This window comes from Apaloderma vittatum, unplaced genomic scaffold (assembly GCF_000703405.1).
Source record: "Apaloderma vittatum isolate BGI_N311 unplaced genomic scaffold, ASM70340v1 scaffold4375, whole genome shotgun sequence".
In the NCBI taxonomy this organism is placed as follows: domain Eukaryota; kingdom Metazoa; phylum Chordata; class Aves; order Trogoniformes; family Trogonidae; genus Apaloderma; species Apaloderma vittatum.
This window is the reverse complement of record NW_009716370.1, coordinates 32345-52735: the sequence shown is the minus strand read 5'-3', so window position 1 is coordinate 52735 and position 20391 is coordinate 32345. Positions and strand designations below refer to the sequence as shown.

The 20391-nt window shown below is 42.9% G+C and overlaps 1 protein-coding gene across 1 annotated transcript in view; it reads right to left on the bottom strand.

Annotated features, from left to right (window-relative positions):
• The window catches only part of NHSL1 (NHS-like 1), a 52472-nt gene that overhangs the window by 193 nt on the left and 31888 nt on the right, over positions 1–20391 (bottom strand). Inside the window, exons 5-8 of the mRNA XM_009869497.1 lie at positions 17803–17934; positions 4719–8144; positions 4047–4176; positions 34–552 (exon numbers count right to left, since the gene is read on the bottom strand). Coding sequence (XP_009867799.1) covers positions 34–552; positions 4047–4176; positions 4719–8144; positions 17803–17934 — 4207 coding nt within the window. The remainder of the gene's footprint in view (positions 1–33; positions 553–4046; positions 4177–4718; positions 8145–17802; positions 17935–20391) is intronic.

The window sequence follows — 20391 nt, the reverse complement described above, 5'->3', positions numbered from 1 at the left end:
TCTTCCGAAGTCCTTCGGACCCTGCCCTCCGACTGTTCCACCACCTCCCCATCTCCTTCACTAATGACGGTCATGGGGCTGCTCTGGATGCGGTTGCGGACGTTGTACTTGCTGCTGGCAGCAGAGGGGGGAGTTCGTGACCGGCCGTAGCGAGTGCCGGAGAAGGACATGCTCCTCGGCATCAGGCCCTCGCTCTTGGCCCACTCTTCCTGGGCTCGCTTGCTCTTGCTGGGTGAGCAGCTGGCAGGGCTGTCGGGAAGGTCAGGGGAGGAGTCCGTCTTCGTCCGGTGGAACCGCGGGTCCGTGTTCTTCAACATCTCTGCTGCGGACATGCGGGAACTGGTGTCACAGCGGCTCCCTTTCTTCAGCAGCAGGGCTTTGAAGTTGTCGTTGCTGGTGCTGCTCTTGCGAACGCTTCTCTGGATAGATCCGGCTTGTTTGAGGGTAGCTAAGGTTGGGGAAGCACCAGTGGGAGTTACGGGGGGCGACGGAGAATGGTTGCGGGTGCGGTCGTCTTCAGAATCTTTACGGCCAAGGACTTTCCTTTTGGATCTGAGTTTGAAAAACAAGAGAAGGAGAGGACCAAATGAAAAATGAAAAGTTCAACCTCCCCTAATTAAACTCAGCTTAGAGGGATGACAATAAAGCAGAGAGAGGAGCAAGGCAGAAGTAATCTAAATCTCAAGTATGAGTAAGAACACCACCAAAACTGTATAGGCATTAATGCAGGTATTGGAGGTATATGCTAAGTTTACTGTTCTTTTTCTGCAAATCTGGAACAATGAACCTACTAAAACTGGCAATACTGATGTCCAAAACACCCCAATGGGTTTAGTTAATCAGATTTTCTGGAGTCAGTATTCAACTGCTAAGACTAATGCATTATAAAGACCATATTCAATGCCATTTGTCTGTTAGTGCAGGGATTTGATTAAAAATATGTCATCTAGAGTATGCTGGTGTTTTTCGTTTTGCTTTGTTTTACTATTCCATTTGATACTCTCTGGAAAATTAAGAGTGTGGTTTGGTGCATCTGCCTTTAGAAAAGGATATTGCAATGTACTACTGCTACAGTTAAGATGGAATAAAGTGAGCTACGTGTAACCATTCTGTATTAAGTAATTTAAAAAACCCAAATCCTTCACAATCCAAACTTTAAATGAATAGTGAAAATTGAGTTTTTCAGCTTCTGTTAAGATGCACAGACAAAATTCACAGTTCTGTTGGTGCTCTGTCATTGTAACTCTTTGACTAAATGAAGGAGAGATCAACTTCCCGACATGAAAGTTATCTTTCCAAATAAAAGGGTGCAGTGTTTTTACATTTAAATGTAAAGTGCAGGGTAACAAAAAAAATTCAAAAACAGTCATGGAACCGGGAATAAGTGGAAACTGGACTTCTATTGTCCCATTTTCACACTACTACAAATCTTAAAGAAAGGCATGTAATTACATGCCTGGTTTCTATAACACAGCTGCTTTGCTTCTTTTGCAGGCCAAGTAAGAATGAATTTAAAGATTGTATAAAGGCTAATTTTACATATGCCATTTTGGCAGAAGTTTATAACTTGTTACAAATACAAGATTGCCGTGCATGTGTTCAATACAGACCATTCGCCTTGTAAAACAGGTATCTACTTAACGTGATCTTTAGCTGTACTTTCTTAAAGATCCTGAGATTTTGCCACGGGAAGCTTAAATGTCTTTATGCATTGCAGCCGACTGATAACTAAAAAATCCCAAACAAACAGAAAAAAAACAAAGTAGCAGGATCCATCAGCTGAGTAGGTGGCAGGAACAGACACTGCCATAAACTCTGCTAAAATTTTGGAGTGATCCTGTCTCTCATAAGTGCTCAAGTTCATGCATAGATTACATATGATACCTGCACCCCGCCTCCCCAGGCAGCTGTTACAGCTGCTATTTTCAGCTGCTGCTGCCTCCACCTGCCTTTCTGGAAGAAGAATGTAATACCGACATCCATTCAGCCTAAAGATGAACGGACACCAGAAAATAGCACAGGGATAAAATGATGACTTCAGCAGTGGCAAATGTAAGAACCTTGTCTAGATTTAACTGTGTGTCGGGACCGTAGGCAGCAAGTGAATTTGGTGCTTGGATGCTCTGCGAGTCAGTACGTGAACATGTGTGCATTAGCTACAGGGAAAAAGACTTCCCCTCATTAGGGTTTTTGGCTGCCTACGGGTATCTTTAAATGCTGGGGTTGTACTGCTGCCAAAACCCAACTGAAATTCCAGATAAACAAAAGAAATTCAATTGCAAAGATCTGCAGGGAAAAGAGTTATCCCAGCTTGAAGTAATTGAGTAAGATGGTGAATGCAGTGCAGAGTGGTCCATTTGCTGTCAGCATCTAACCAGCTTTTCTCAGCATGTATGAATTATGACAGAAACTTAAAATTAAGAACCAAATTTGGTTTTGATGGCTTTTCAGACAGGAGTAGGGTATATATTCAAACAAATCAGTAACATAAGCTTAGATTGTTCTTCCTGCCCTTAATGCAGATACCACTAAATTTCTTGTCTTACACTAACGTACAGAGTGCCAATTACTGAAATAATACATTTTAGTAATAGTGGGGGGGAAGCAAAACATTTTTTATTAACTAACAACCAAGGAAGATAGTGCCTTCAAGTTCAAAGCCAGCAAAAGCAAGGTCTTGGTAACAAATCTGTCAAGCCGTTTTAACTATGTCACATCCAGTTCCATTGTCCATTTCCCCATAAACTCATGAATTACACGTATGTGCATACACACAGAGATCCACTCTCTATCTGCATACATAGTGGAGAAAGGCTACTGGCCAGAATATTTCATTCTAAAAACAGATTTGTCGCAGTCCTAGTGAGCGCCATGCAACATGAATGCAACAGACCATTTTTAGAACAGCTCTTACAGGCCAAGTCCTAAGATATAATCAACAAATCATAAAAAGTCGGTATCATATATACGTAATTTTTGTAACATATGAAACAGAACTGTTTCAAAAAATGAAAAAAACCCAGCATTTGCACCCCAAGTGCTGCAGTCTCCCAGCCCCCAGCCACATTCTCGCAGGAGGATTTTCACATCCCCGCATACTGCTGATGCACAGCTGCACAAATGGACTAAACACCTAAACAAACCTACACGGACGCTGTCAAGAGCTTTCCATGGCCACTTGAGAGATGGCCCCTCTACATTTTGAAGATGAAGCCAGGAGATGGCACTACTGCTACATCGACTCTAGTCTGAAAGCAAGCTCAGTAGTTCAGAGAGTGGTAATGGTCTGCTGTGTGTACTGTTTAAATGGTGCACACATTTCATTTGGTGGCTTTAATCTTTTTTTTTTTTCCTTTTCTTATTTTGACAACCTATCGTGAACAGCACAAAAATCTATTTGCCTATTCATGATGATTTTGTTTTTAAGGGAAATGAATAATGTCATTAACGACAGAGCCAGTATTGCACATTTCGTTCATGAACCAGTTTGACACGAAACACCCGACCTCAGGCTGGATTATGGCAAACTATAATCCAGCGTTTGCCATATGTTTTGCCATATGACTGACATGTTGTGTTACTTGCCAGTTTCAGCCACGCTTGCCATGAAGCATTAGCGTTGAGCCTCTGTCCCAAACTGCACCATATAAGCAGCGAAGAGAGTAAAAAGAGATGGAGAAGGAGAATGAAAACAAAAAGATACACAGAAAAAGCAACAGTAGAGTTAATCTGGCAGATTGAGAACAGTACAGTAAATTCTAGACGTAACTTGGTATTTTAAGGGGTGGGATGATATTTATAATACAATCTACACTGATTTAATCTGGTAGCTTTTACTTCAGAATGGATTAAATATATTCGTAAAACAACAAAACACAAGTTCTTTTCCTTATCTTTTTCATATACAGTCTTAGCATAAAGTTGGAAACGTGCTTTCTGTTAAAGCAATGAACGTTGTAATTGGATGTTTTAGGAAAACAACGTTAATTAGTTTTTGAAGAGAACTACCAGACCTGACAGTATGGGAAGGGAAATTTCTGCAGTACCTGTGAATGGCTGCAAAAAGATCCTCAGTAGTCCTCGGTCTCGCTGGTGGTGCCACTCCGTCCGTCTCCTCCCCATAACTATTGCTCAGCAGCAACGAACTATTTGCTGTATCCGACTCAAATACCTCCACTACACAGACAGAGTGAACAATAACTGTCAGTCCATTGTGGGAACGCAACACACATATAATCCTGAAACCAGCCCTCGCTGCCTCTAAGGCAAAGCCTCTATGAGAAACCAAGCGAGTGCACAGTTGTCAGAACAACGTTTGCTTAGGAGACTGCAGGGCACGAAATGCCTACGCTTGCTCACATACACAGGTGGAGAACAACACTGAAAGAAAATTGTGTTGTTTCCACTAAAATGAAAGATCAAAACTAACAAAGCTAACCATGTTTCTATAGCACATTTTAGTCCTAGCACAGTTTAAAAAAGCATCATTTTCTTTCCACGTCTGAAATAATGAAAACTCATAAAGGAATTTTAAGAAATCTCACAAAGTATTGATCGTAACCCTGCAACTTTCTTTAGGCTTTTAGTTATAACTGTCACAAGAGGTTCTTTCCTCTACAGAAGCTCACCTGAATGCTAGAACTGCTATTCTCACTCTCCCAGCTTCTTTAGAACAGCTACCACTGCAGCTGAGGAAGAGTCAGAAAAAAGAGACTCACCACTCTCGTTGTCTTGAGACAGGTGCCCGTCAGTGTTACTGCCGCCGTCTTGGCTGCTGCCTGAACTGCTTCCTTCGTCAAAAGCGGACTGCTCCTCCTGCCTGGGCTCTTCTTGAACTGGTGATGCAGCAGGCTGTACCACAAAGGCATTAGCTCCCACTGTCTCAGAGAAGGTGAATCCGGCAGCTCCTCCCTCAGGAACCAGGCTGCCAGAGTCCATCTCGCTAGAACTGAGTCCATCTGTAAGACAGTTTCTCGCCTCCTCGCAGCGTGCAAGCACAGCGTCTCTCCTAGTTGGGCTTGATGCGCTTCTGACAGTATCATTCGCTTCAGCTATTTTCTCTACTGCAAGATCTAACTGTGGAGGTGGTACAACGAGGAACAGTTTGGGTTTCTTTGAAATAGGAGGTGGTTTCTTGCTTGCCAATACGACCTGAGTCTTTTCAGGAGATGCTGGTGATCCCTCAAGTGACACACCAGAACGGAGGTCTCCACTCTGCGCTGAAGACTCAGGTGTGTCCTCAGTAGCTGTCCCCAGCGCATCACCTTCGAAAGACTTGTTTAGACCTACTGCACTCGCAGGCTTTTGATCGCCGTCAAGCACAGGTATGTTATCGGAGAGAATGAGAGGAGAACCCCGGGCCAGTATTTGAATTGAGTTTCTAAATGAAGTGCCTTGAGTTTTCATTTCCTCTTCGCCTAAGCTGCTACTGAGTCTTAGCGAGAGAGATGGCTTTAAGGAAGGCTGCGATGATGTATTTACAGCACCCTTTTCCTGAGAGGTCGTTTCAGAAGCAGATTCAGGTGATGGTTCTCCTTCCGTCACCTTCTTCACAGACCTCAGCTGCACCATTTGCAACGCTTTGGTAGTTACTAAGGGCATCACAGGTCTCGATGGGTCTTGCTTGTTGAGTGGCTGTTTCACTGGACTGTAGCAAGAATCCTCCTGGTTACGTTTCTTAAAAGAATACTGCGGGCTTATTGTTGCACCTTTTGTTAGTTTGGGATCAAGTGGTGGTGCTGGTGGTGGGACAGCTAATGGGAAAGTAGAAAGAGGAGGAACAGGGGAAGAGAACGAACTGATGGAGGCTTCTTGCGAATACCATGGGACAGTCTGGGCAAAGGAAGAATTTACATCGGCTTCTGGCGGAGGAGGAGGGAACGTGGGGGAGGCTGGCAATGGTGACAGATCCACGACTTCTGCTGGAGGAGGAGGGGGAGGGGGAGAAGAAAGTTCGGGGCAATGTGGAGGAGGTGTCGGAAGAGGAGGTGGTGGAGGAGGTGCACCAGACTCTGAAGGAGAGCTCAGGGTAGGGTCCAGTTTCTTCATGCTCACACTCCCTTCAGTAGATGTATTTGAAGAGAGAGAAGTGGAGGATGAAGACATGGAGACTGAAGACAGAAGAGAGGACTTCCTTTCAGGCACTTTAGGCTTCAGCTTGGATTTCCCATTTCCTGATGATGCAGATTTTAAACATACAGGCACTGGAGTAAGCGCAGTGGGTGTATTGGACTGGCTGGAGTACCCACTCGATGGCGATGTGACTCGGTGGGATTTCTCTGGAGAAACACTCTTTGGTTTGGCCAGTTCACCGGGCACTTGTGGCACAGAAGCCCTTGAGCCATCACTGAGGTGGCTGATGCTGTAATCGCTCAGAGCGGATGACATACTGGCAGAATGTGTCACTGGGGATTTTACCTGGTCATCTGCCACTGTGGCATAGTCTCTGTAGTAACCCCACTGGTCAGCGTACTCCGACTTGATGCTGCTTGTTTCACTCTGAGAGGGAGTGACTGTGCAGATGGAGTACAGGTTCGGAGCAGTGGTGGACATCATGCTGCTGCTTGCACTGACTGAGCTCTGGCTGCGGGAGCGCAACACCCAGGGATCCTCGTAATCACTGCAGGGGCTCTGGGAAGGGGAGCTGCCGTTTTTGCACTTAAGATTCAACTGCAGAGAATGCTGGAGGGTGGCAATGAGGGTTTCATCAAGTACCTGTCCGTTGGACTGGGCTTTTTTCTTGGGCATCCTTCTGAGCGAGTCTGTTCTGGATGGTGGCAAAGGCGGCTTCTTTGCCTTTTTCAGAGAGATGTTTCTTGCCAAGGATTTGTCACCTTGGCCCAACTGGTCATCCTGCTGTTTCTTCTCCTTTCCTTCAAAGACATTTATCACGTTGTCTCTGGGGTTCCCAAAACCATTAGTACTACTGCAAGGCATGCCTGACTTCAGTCCGGGGTCCACATGCATGGAACTGTAATAACCATCGTGGTCCACAGAATACAGAGAATTAGAATCATCCCTGACTGAAGCCCTCTCCAGGCTGCTGCTGCTCAGGTTGCTCCCAGGAGTGGCACAGCCTGGTGTGGTACAAACCACCTTGTGTGAAGGAGTCTCACTGTTTTCTGCAGACTTGTACAGCCAATGCTCTGTGCTGTTCACTGCTGCTTGTGCTCGCTCCCCCGAATAGCTAGATTCACTCCTACCATCACTGTCCTGGGAAGGGCTTGGTAAAGCAAGATTGTTCCTACAGCCGTAGCTCATGTTCTGAGACCCAGCCTCTGCATTTCCAGGAGTGCTAAGAGAGACAGCAGAGTCACCAAGAGAAAGTACCATGACAGTATTCGACGGGATGGTATCTGAAGTCTGAGAGTGACGTGTGGAGCTACTCTCACTCCAGTTACCGCTTGAAGAATGGTGATCTTCTTTCCCACTTACTGCACTGCTGGCCACAGGATTGTCTCTTGGCTTGGGGCAGGCAGTGGAGCTGGTAATTTTACTATCCAATGATCCAACGCTCTGGGCAGTGTGAATAACGATGACTTCTGAGGAGGATGACAATGTTGCATTAGGTATGATGCTGGTTGAGTAGGTGGCATGAGGAGAGACCACACATGCTGGGCTTGCGGACTTTTCGCTGTCATAGCTTCTCACCTCTTGAGACTTTGGCCTCGACAGGGTGCCCGTCGTGGGATTATTCCTCAGATGCACAACACTGTCATCCACTTGCAATTTACTTATCTGGTGGGGTAAAGTGCCAGTGATGTCTTCTGTCTGCCTAGAGATGCTCTGTGTCTGCTCTAGGGACTGCAGAGACACTCTTGCACCCACCCGAGGCAAGCTGTGAAAACCCATGTCGCTGTTTTGTCGAGAAGCAAATATAACTGCGGCAGAATCACTCATCACTGACATGTTTCCAGATGAGCTGGAGAACTGAGACATCTGGGCTGCAATGCCTTGGCCTTTCTGCGCTCGTATTCTTCTCATCGAAGGGGGCACAACTTTAACTTCCTCCGTCTGGCAGCTGGTGTCCTTGGTTTCAGAGCGCTGCAGAGCAGAGCGATAGCTGTCTAGTCTCCCTAGCGTGGAACAGTGATCTGGGACATACATCGAATGCCCTCGGAAATCACTTTGGCCAGTGCCAACTGCTGGAGTCAAAATAAAATAATTATTTCTTGAAACACAAATTCGCATTCACCTTATTACTCATTTGAAAACAAAAAAAAACCTAGCAAATTACTTAATCCCCATGCTCTTGCAGATTATGCCTCCTGAAAAAGAATCTGCAACAATGGATTTTGCACAGGCATGGTGTGTTTCCTGTATTTCATTTCCCTTTTTCCTTACTACCAGGAACCTTCCGCTTACAGAATCGTCTGTGTTCCTGCCGCACATTCGACACACGAAATCCTCTTTTATGACATGGTAATAATTTCCATAGTAATCAGTTATGTCACAGACCATGCAGCACTGTTTGACTTCCAGTAGGCAAAGCAGCAGGAACAGACAAAAGCCTGAGAAATGTCAAGTGTGTTTCCATGCTAATGTCTCATGTGATAAAGAAAAGGGGAAGGGAATCTGGAGACCGATGTGAATAATCAGATCTGCTTTCTAAAAGCATTACACTTCAAAAAAAAAAAAAAAATGTCAGGAGACACAGATAGCTCTCCAAGTCTTGCAGTTCATCTGAAAGGAGGCTAACACATTGAAATGTGCATTGTTTTACCACAAATAATACCTACGCTATAACAGCATTTATACAAAGATATTATCCAACACTGCAAAGGAGACCATTAAATAACATTTCTCCATACAACTACTTTCTATATATCACAAAGGGAAAACTCTAAGAAGTGAGGAAATGGAACAGCTAGTTCTGATGATTGTCTCATCCTCAGCACCGTCAGGAAACAAAAAATACCTGTATTTTTTTTTTAAACACGTTAACAAACATATATTGGTAAAAAAAAAAACCACCTCAAACAATGGACAACAATGAAAGAACAGTTTTTGTTTGAAATATAGTTATCACTGGGTCCGTAGAAAGGACCCTAGGGTTCTTTTCAATTTACATTTTTATTGGTAGCTACCTTTTAAAAATCACAAGCCAGAGCACTGCTTTAAGATCAGTCTGTGTAAGGCTGTTGCTTTCCGATTCAGTTGCATTACTGTATAAATAGCAGGCACAAGAGGCAGGCGTGCTGCTGGAGATGCTTGTAAGGATGCTGCATATGTCACTGCGGAGGAAAATTGGTTATTTCAAGTCTCCGCCTTAGCGAGTCCCAGGAGCGATGAAGTAGCACGCCTGATAGGGCTGTTTTCCTTTTGTATTTACTATATGGAACTGGATCAGGAGGATAGGTATTCCTATCATGCAGCTCTAAAACCACTTAAAGGACATTTAATTATCCTTATTCTTGGCAGGCAAGAGAGGCATTTAGGGTCAGGAAAAGAGGAATCTGAAAAGGCTACAGTGAAAGCAGCACACACAAAACGATTGTTTACATCTTTTCCCCAGGCACATAAGTAGTCTTTCAGCAGCTTGAAGCCTATTTAGTTTGCTTTGTGTGGATTCTCTTGCTCCCATGAAAACTAAGCCTGCTTCTGGTAGCAAAGCTAGACACTGAGAGGCTGGCAAATGTCTTGGATAATCTAATATGAGATAATGTCAGAGCAGATGGACTACTGCAGCCACCAAGAGAGATATTTGCATATTCTGTATACAGTTATTAAGCACTGTACAGTAAGGAAAATAACTTAATTTGGCTTTCCACGTGTATTTTTTTCTGCAGAATCGGTGTCCCTCTCTGGTTAAGAGAAGGAAAGCCATCAAAATAGACATCACAAATGTTTCTGACATCACTGATGACAACTGTTAGCCAATTAAAAATAATAAAAATCGCTGTACTAAGTTATACAAATAAACAAAGAGATGGAGTATTTTTCTTCTTTCTACCACTGTGAAACACACGCACACACACACACACACAAACACACACTCATAAAACAGAAGGTTGGGGTTGGTGGAGAACGAAGCTGTCAGCTCTACAGCAAGTACTTAACACTGCCACCACATACTGACCTGTGGCTGAGAGCACCTCATTTCAGTATGCAGTATGTTTGTACTCACAAAGGAAGCTAAATGCACTCTACTTCACAAGCAGCGTAACACAGACGGGCGGTTTATGCTTGTTTAAAACATTACTGATAGGGAAGGCAAACGGCAAAGTGGAACAACGCCGCGCTTGCTAACCGCCCCCCTCCTCCTTCCAAAATCAGGAGTGTAAGAATACACGATTGGGACACGCTGTTTACAGCAAACGCACAGCCATGTCTGAAATACAGAATTAAACCTCGGTGCTATAGCTATGCCACTAAGTAGAAGAGGCCAAGGATGGCTGCACACAAACAAGGGGGAAGCAGCAGAAAATACCGCTGGATGCTACTGAGCATCAGCGCTAACCTCATGTTTATTAGTAGAACACGTGTAACTTAGAGTCTGGTCATGGGAACTGCATAAATTGACTCCAGAGCAGAAATCTTTACAACCTCGATGCTGCAGGGAAGGCCAGCAGGGCAGGTCTTTGCCCCAGTGCGAGGCCTCTCGTAGTCAGAACAGTTCAGAGCCCAAATAAATACAGGGTCCAAATATGGCAAGACAGCTCAGCCACAGAAGTATAAACTGTGGTCCTATATCCTTCCATCACTACGTGGGATATAAGTCAGTGAAGGGACTTTTCATGGCTGTTACTATCATGAGAACATGGCACTGAAGTTTTGAATATATTTTTGTAGAAATGCATGAAATTACTTCAGCTTTGGTTTTGGCTTAAGTGTATGCACAACTTCATGCAAAGTTGTGAGGATTTACTCGCCCTTTATAAAACAGTAATTGCTCCTTTTACAGTTCTGTTTTCTGAAGAGGGACGACAGAAATCTGCAGCGGAAATGGTTCCAAAAAAATCAACCAAAGAAACATTTAAGACTCAGGTACTCTCTTAAAACGTTGAAGGTTTTAAGTGGGGAATACTTTGTCTGCAATTTACAAATGCACTGGGAATCCCTCACTGCTTCCAGAGTAACAACGAAAAGCAAGATTTTCAAAAATCCTTACAATAAACCACCTTGGTTGATACTGCAGCTAGAAGATGAACAACTCAATTCTAAGGTAAAGCTTAAAGCTTTAATGAACTACCTCAGTGAAGATGCTGTATGTCTCTCAGAGGAACACTACTCAAATAGCGGTCAGAAGTTACAAAATTTCTGCAACACCAAAATTCTAGAACTGAACTGGAGCTTTTAAAGAATACCATCCACAAGTCCACCTAGTCGCAGGGGCAATGCCTGAGCAGACAGCAGCAAAAAATATTGCAGAACTAGACATCAGGTACAGAAGCTGAATGTTATGAGGTCAGAAGTGGCCACAATTTAGTGGTATGATAAAAGTGGCTGAAAGTAATCAATAACCATCTTGTCTGCATTTTATATCATCCTGTGTCCAGTAGACCTGCAGCCAGTCCTACGTCCACCACAGGAGACCTGTGTCTACGTTCCTTTCTTCATTACCCTACTTCTTGCTGTGCTGAACACATCTCTTGAGGCAAATGGCCTTCCCTAATGTACATCTTCAGGGTAGACTCCAGTGGCAAGAAAAGAACACCCGCTACCTGGAACATGTAACAGATTTAACAACTCTTGCATGGAAGCAGAGAGAAGAGGTTCAAATGCCTACCTGAGCACCAAGTGCTCGATCTAAGATAGGCAAGTACAGGTTACACCTGTTTTCCCTGACTCTGGTAGTTACTGGTATTGCTTTGTAGACATGACAGGGATTGAGACTGACTGCAAATTTTATTGAAAGAAAGTGTCTGCATCTAATCCCTAGGGCCAGGTATCGGCCACCAGAAGACTCCTAGCCTCCCTGTGACTCTGGGTGATCTGGTGGCACCAGTAGCTTGCTGCAGAGAATCAGCAGAAAGGTGCTCTGCATTGAAATAAGAGTAGAAAACAGGATTTGAGAGTATAAAAACAACGTGTGTTGGTATCATAAACAATATGCTTGTTTCAACTAGCATATAGGAGTAATCTCTCTTCTACTTCTGACTAATCATTACTAGTACAAGCGCTCATCTCTTATGCCACAGGCACATTCCTATGACTTGTTGCTTTCATCTTCTTCCCACGCCCCACCTAGGAATTCTCCTCCAAACCTGGTGACCTGGCCAAGTCACTGGGCAGGCACCACAACTTCCAGTGTCAGAAAAAACCTCCAGAGATTCTTCAGCTATTTTTGCCTACTGCTTACATACCAAATGATTTTTAATAGACATTCAATGAGAAACAAGTACATCGGGCTTATGGTAATTTTAAGGATTTTTCACTGTGCTCCATGAAGCATTTGTCATCTCTCAGTGGGAAGAAAATTAATGTAGAGAGTCCCACAACACTTTTCAGTGCTGCCTGCTAAAACCCATCCTGAATCCTTGCATATATCACTGCCACCCTGGAAGGGAAAATTTTGATTAAAATATAGGGAATTTAAGTTTTTTGATTCTGTTCACTAACTAAACAGCCTTTGGTAAAGATTGTATTCCTAGCACCTCTTTCATCTCCCATTACCAGAAAGCAGATGATACCTACTTTGTAACACTCCGATCCCTGCAGGAACAGTGCTGGAAATGTACAGTGTTGAGAAACCACAGCTAAAAAAAACAGTATTAGCTAAAAGGCACAGTAACTCTGAAATAGATATTCCCTCCAAAGACTGTTAAAGTTGCAACTTGAAGCAGGTACAGAATTACTTGGCTCAAACAGCTGTGTATTTACACGGTATTTCTGCAGGCCCACTTCACACCTGGGACTCTTCTTACCTGTGGGACCTACAACTTGAATGACTGATAGTGCCAAAGGGCCTAATTGGAAGAGAATATTGATTAAGAGGAGTCTTCAAGAGAACAGCTGAGTTCCCAAAGATCAGAAGGACTTGTGTTGCTGATATGGAATTGTTTCTTCTAAGACGTGTCAAAGAAGAAGCTTCAACAGTCCCAAATGATACCTGGGAGACCGTCTGGTAGACAAAGGGTGTCTGAGCTGTGCCACAAGGAAGCAAACGAGGGACTGGGAGTGCAGGTGTCAGTCACATCCATCCTGTTGACTGACAGGAGGTCCTATAGGTGACAACTCCTTGTGAGATACTGAAAACAGGAGGCAGGGAAATAAGCTGAAGAAAAGCATGTGAGGTCATTCTGACCCTCTGAACCCGAAGGAAAAAAAAAGTAGATGGGCAAAAAAAACCCCACAGATCCACAGAGACCCTGAACTGCACCTTAAGGTGAGGAAAAAAGTATTGAAATAATCCAAGGAAAGTACATACAAAGAATAAAATTAGAAGACATTTTTTGAAAACTAAAAGAGAACAGGAGCTTTCCATTCGATTAAAGAAAAGCAAAATGCCCAGCAGAAGAGGAAGAAATTGTAAGGAGGAAAACCTGAAGATGGTTTCCTCTCCCCTGCTTTGGTGAAGTATGTTTATTTGGAAGATGAAATGTGGTGGAATCAACATTCAGGTCTGGGACCTGCACCTACTGCAAGACTGGGAAGGCGTCCAGGACAGCAGAAGCTGCTCATCAGTGAGCCTGGAACTGCACATTAGTGCAGAGGTCTGGAGAAACACTCACAACCAGGTAACTTGGTACCAACACAAAAAAGAAAGTTAGCCTGACTAAGGCTAGAGCACTGACACAGAGAAGGGACTACGGAAATGTGAGCGCATTTTGCTGCCTTTATTTCATGTGGAGAGTGGGAACATGTGAAGGAAGGTGAAGATAACCAAGAGCAAAGAAATGAGCAAGGCTGCTGGCAGGTTCTCCCAGAAAGCTTCTCATCCATATAAAACTTGTTTGGGAACCATCTTCTTGCCTGAGGGAAGAATACCAGTTTTCATCTCGAGTATCACCTGAAGAAGACACCTAGAGGTGGTGGATGATGGCAACACAGAGCAGTGAAACTGAGAGGACAGAAACTTGAAGTAAAACATCACCTCAAAGTTTCTTGTCCTTTCTGCAGTTTTGATCCAACACTGACTCCATTAAATATATATACAATATTTATGTTATGCGAGACAATTAAGGTAAATCAGAGGTACGCAAAATTAATTTTTTTAATACTGTGCTTGGCAGAGTGGAATGCTTTGCCTTCTCCTCTTATTTTGGTGTTGCTCTACTAAATAGTACTTACAAGGCCCTGCTGTTAAAAAATAACTGTTCAGAAAATAACTGGCATCTCTGAACTGGTAGGCATCTCATACTCTTATTCTGTCTCAGAATCCCATCTATCATATCACATTTTATTTACACAGCACTTTTTCTGTAGAAGTTTCCAGTCTATGCAGAGAGTCTGGTTCATCGCTGGAAGAGACACCTGTGAAAACACGGCAGTATCACAACACTCAGAAGTAAGAATGTTTAAAGATACTCTCAGCACATGCCTCATGGGTGCAGTCCTTTCACTACATTGGGCTAAATGCTACGAGGGTACCACAGCCGCTGAGATCAGGCCAGCAGTCAGCGCAGGCTGTCTCTTCTGTTTGGTCTTTTTTGTTCCAAAGGAGCCAAAGCAGACAGGGGAGAACCCCAGCAGCTTGGCCTGGCAGAAGCACTTCCAGGGTCTCTCGCAAGAAATGAAAATAGTTCAAGCTTGGTTGAAGCTTTGAGGTTCTCTCAAGTTTCTGCTTCCTTCTGAAGGATAAACAAGAGGTAACAAGAATGTGCTGTATGTGTTGGTTATTTAGCCTGCGCACAGCAACTTTGGGGTACCAAGGGATTTTAATCTTTGCTTTAGGGAAGAAACAAAGAGATTTACTCAGCTGAAATCACAGGGAGAATGTCAATAGGCACAATGCAGTTGCTTGATTTGGAGTTCAGTCCGGATCCTCGTTCCGATCAAATGAACTATGGAATGTTTTAAAACAACTCGTTGTTTGTTTTGGGACAGTGTAAGAGAAATACCGAACGGATGGCTACAGAAATATTTGGGGAGTGATGGGGAGAAAAGGCAGTAAGAGCACTGAACAAGGATGGAGGAGACCTAATTTATTCCCAGCCTTGCCAGCAGCCTGGTGGGCGACTCCGGCTAACTCACTTCAGTGCAGCATGCCTGGTTTCCCCGTGTCTAAGATGAAGACACTGATAACTGTTCTCTTTTCAACAGCACTTTGTTTCTAGTGATGGAAAGCAATACGCTAACAGGATGGATACTGCCATCAGAGAGTTTTCCCGGGCATACATTTTGCTCTCTGGACAATGTAAAACCACCACGCAAGCGCCATGAAGCTCCTCAGATAACTTCCACTGCAGGGCAGATGGCTGAAGCCCTACGTGCCTGCTGGTTGTGGGCCAGGGAACCATCCAGAGAGAGCTCCTACAGAGAGATACTGCCAGCCCTGAAATTTCCACAACTAAAAACAGGAGCCAAAGAAAACCTTCGAGCAGTGCAACATGAAATGTGTTCAGCACACAGATGAAAGGCTGAAATCAAGACCACAAAACCTGTCACCCTTAGCTAACATATTGGCAAAAGTCATAAACTTCTTTTAAGATACTAATTGAAGAATTCTTTTGAAAGTAGATGCCAACTGCATTCTCAGTTTATTCCACCAGGTAAACTACAGCTGATGTTTTCAAACATTAAAGATCTGAAGTGCCACAAACATAACCTCAAAGTTTTGGAAATGCTGCCAGCAGGAAGCATTCTCTGCACATCCACTCAAGTACTGGTGTCACCCATTTCAAATCCCACAGGATCGAAAGAGCATCAGGAACCCCAACAAGTGACAAACAGTAGCGTGGAACAAAACGCTCTGCCTCGCTCCACTTCTCTGTGCTATTTGCCCTCGAGATAGGTCCTACATATGTCAATAATAATTTCTGTTGAAAACTCTGACCTTGGCATGTGTGTCATTTTCAGAATACCACACTGGACTCAAGACCACTGCAACAACCCTGAAAATGAACAGTTTAAGCAACGTCTTGTATCAGTCTTGCATTTAAGCGGCACAAGTGTTTTTAAGGAGCACAAATCATTTCACCTCAGCTCTAGACAAAGACAAAAGTAATTTGGTTTAAAATAGAAGAACAGAACATGAACTGATGACAGGATAAGGTTTGTCTCTGTTATTCCTCAAACCAGCTATAAACATGATAGCTGAGGGATTAGCCTCAGATAGACCTAAACCAGAAGGGAATATTTTGTTAAGAACAATTCAATATTTAGTTTTATGTAGTTTTGTTTCCAGTTTTGATCTCTGTTTGGCTAGAACAAATCTACTTTATTTTATTTAACTCTCAAGCTTGCTTATAGTTGACTGCAAGGCTGATAAATCTGTCGTTCTCTCTCAGGAAATAACAAAGTTAAATGTTGACTTCCAGAGGACTCCAGGTCTGGAAAGTGTCTCCTGCTGGGTGGCAGGGCCCACCATGGACAGTGAAGAGGAAGGAAGGGAACCCACACTATAAGGAGGAGTTCCCTACCACAGGCACCAAACAGCATCCATCCCACAAGAAGAGATGGACTAAGACACCTGACAGCTTTGGACAAATCTCAAGATCAGCAGTTAGAAATAAATTCATTATGTGAGATCCAAAGGTAATAAAATTTAAAGCTGCCTAACTTCAGCTAACCCTAATAGGGTTAGGACAACTGAATTTTCTTTCTTGAGGTGGAGGATTCCCATGGCAGGACACTGTTTTATTATGGATGCTGAAGGAGCACAGTTCCACTCACACATACTTGCTCCTTTCTTGGCTTTCTCTATGCCCTCTAGCTCCCTTCAAACCCTTCCAGACAAGTTACATATTTTTGCTTCTCTTTCTGTAAAATTTAGACAAAGAACCAAGAATTGAAAGCACAATTAAAAAAGAGACGCAAAATGCGAGGCAGCAAAACTTACCAAAATTGCCAACACGTGAGACAATTTCATATATAAAACACCTAAAACTATCTTCTGTCAGACTATTTCAAAAGACATCCTTCCTCTACTAAAAAAAAAAAAAAGTGGAAGGGAAGCATAATTTTATATGTAAAGTCATAATTTGGGAAAAACAGAAACATCTTTTTAAAAAATAAGTAAGAATGACCAGACTTAAATCACAGAGTTCTACAAAAAGTGTCTCAAAAGTCTGCCAAAATTCAGACTACTTCATCAGCTTTGAATGCTAATAACTGTGAAAAAGGGTAGCCTGAGGTAGCATAAATGTGACCAAGTATGCATTTTTCCTATGTACTATATGCAATAGCTAATGACCCCACGGAAATAACTTCCAATCAATTAACACTGATACTTAAGGGGTTGCCAATTAGATCCAAACTGAACTGGAAAAATATACAAGTTTTTCACTGTTGAAGCAACTCTTGGCAGATTCAGGGAGGCACCTGTTAATTATTTTACTCCACTGAGTAATTATTTGCAAGCCAAAATGCCTGCCCGCTTCAGTTTTGCTTCAATGAAAATCCTCGGGGAGTAGACCACAATCTCCAGGAAAGCATTAAAGACCAGAAACCTCACGCCCCTGCAGATTTCCGTTGTGCCAGTACACCATTTTCCAAATCCCCCGTTCAACAGATGGAAGCCAACAGACGAAAGGTCCCGATTTCCCAATGCACAAGGTGGCAAGGAGGCACCCACACATTCGGAACTGTAATAGGCTATCAGACTGTATTGGTTTCATGAGCACTGGTAATGTTATTAGTTGAGTAATGATAAGCAGTGACAATGAACAGTGGATGGAATACAGTTCTGATGAGCCATACCTAGCTCCTTTTGTATGTTGTCAGGGATTCCTGTAATAGTCTTTCTCCTTTTGACTTTCTTCGGCCGTCTTACCACCGTGTCTGTGTAAATTAGAGACCGCCGAATGCTGGCCTGGCGGTCGAAATTCTCCCCTAATACATGGTAGAACAAGCAAAGCAACATTACTTCCAAGCACGCCGACATCATGCACTTTCTTCCACCAGCTTTGTTGTAGAAATGGAAAAAAAGGCATTAATAAATGATGTTAGCTTGGTCCTACAATGAAGGCTTACACTGAAAGAAGACAGCACATCGTCACAGTAAGGCTTTAGACACACATATCCATTACACAGTACTGCACGTTTTGAAAGGAATTTTGACTTCGTGAGTCCAGTTCAGGTCTGGTGAGAGCAGCTCTAATTCCACCAGCGAACAGGATCTCGCTTTAATTTGGCCCTTTGTGGTTTTGTTGTTTTATTTTAAAGTAACGAGCTGCAGAAGAAGCAAATCTGCTCAAGAAAACGAAAGATCATCACGGTTTATGCAGGAACAGACATTGCTATTGGCAACAGCTATTACGTCTTTGCACAGCTCCATCATTAAATCACACGAGACGCTTCTTTTTCATTCCAAGTTGCTCTGAACCTGTCAAGTGCACCACGTTTCTGGTGGTGATCCTTTAACATGAATACAAATAAGTACCGTGGAGCATGCAGAGATCAAACTGATCTTGTAGTCTCATAAATATTTCAGAGTCGAAGCTGCTTCAAATGGAAACTTTATAAATGATTATAAAAATATACAAGAGCTGAAGAAACGTCTGTGTAAGTGCACGTTGCCAGACAAAGCCTTACGATGACCACGTGCTGTATTGTAATGGGACCCAGAAGCACCACTATCATTAAGCAGCTTTTCTTTAGGAATTCACTTTTGTTCAGAGGTTTATAATTTGGCCATTTTACTAGTAGTAAGATAAAACTTGCCCTATAGATCGCGAGCTGAGTTAGTTCTCTGTGACTTCTAAAAATCTTATGACTACCCCTCATATCTAACACCTAAGTTCCTTTTCAAGAAGTTAAAGCATTTTAAGGCACTGCTAAATGCCCTTTAGATGACCCATTTAAAACTTAAATGCAGAAAAAACCTGATATACCTCTATTTGTTTTTTTGTCTTGTATGCTTTTTTGAAAACTGATGACCAAATTATTTACCTCTGAAAAGTGATTAATGCACAGTAACTAATAATGTCATAAATATGAGCCCTGGCTGACTGCACATCAATACGATGTGTGTCGTGCAAATAGCATAGAAAACCTCATTACCTCTGTAACAGTTACAGTCATATACTAAAATACAGGATGTGGACTTGTGAAAATGCAAGCAAAAAACGTAGCAGTTTCATTCATCATATTGTAAATACAAAGACTCTGACTCTGTTTGACTGGAGCCTTGTGTTCCCATGAGCCACCCTTGTGCTTGGAATCCTTGCAGCTACAAAGAAGTTCCAGTTTAATCCAAGTTTTGGATAGACTGAAGTCAGGGCAGATTAACAGAGGAGGAAGCCCACGGGATGCATAAAATTTAGAGCTATGGATCCCACAGGCTTAGTACAAGCCCTGAAATATTGAAACAGACTCTTCACTGTCTGGGGTATTACCATTATTAGGACCCTTACAGGGCCAGGGTCAGGACCATTAGGCAACCCTGCCGTGCGGGATAATAATTCTAGCCACATTATAAGAAATCAAAAGAATTTGAAAGAGAAAGTTTTGCACCTCTGAACATATCTTTATCCATTCAAAGGCTAATAATTATGCCCAAGATGCTGAGTTGCAAGGAAATCAAAACAGAGCTTTGAATGCCCTGGAATAAAATGTGAATGGTAAGCAGAGGGTGCAAACAAGGAGAGAGTCTTTTACATACATGAAGCCTCAGACAGCACAAACAGGATGACCATGGGGAAATGCTACTGTGTCAGCGGATCCACAGTAACTTCTCCCCCTGAGCTACCAAAGAGCTAACTCAACCAATCCATCTTCAATGGCTTTTGACACACAAAAGCTTGTTCAAAGCCACTGTTCAAATTTGCAGTTTCAAAGTAGCAGCTTCAATAAATTCCAACAAGCAAAATCACAACAATTCAAGTCTTTTTCTCCTCCTTCACTGTAATCTTTTTTAAAAAGAAAATATCAATGTTGAAATTAAAAATCTATTTTGCAGATTTAAGGATACTTTTCTCTTTGTTATAGGTTTGTAACAAATCATCTAGGCATTTCTCATATAGTTTCCTCAATTTGTTGGGGGTTTTTTTCCCCTCATGCAGTTTACTCAAGTTTCCTTGGATTCACTGAAAATATTTAAGTATGTGCTTAAATCTCACTGGAGTCGGTCAAGCTGGACTCAAGCAAATGCTTAAATGTTTTGCAGGATCCAGCCTGGTGCTGATCACCTCCACCATCACCAGACTCCTCCATCTGGAAAGAAAGTTAGTTCCGGAAAACCCATAAAAGCAGACACCATTATACATCTTTTAACCCCCAGGATATGTAAAAGCAAAGACTGGCCACCACTGGAAATTCAGCCCAACCCCTTCCAGGCCAGAATCAGCT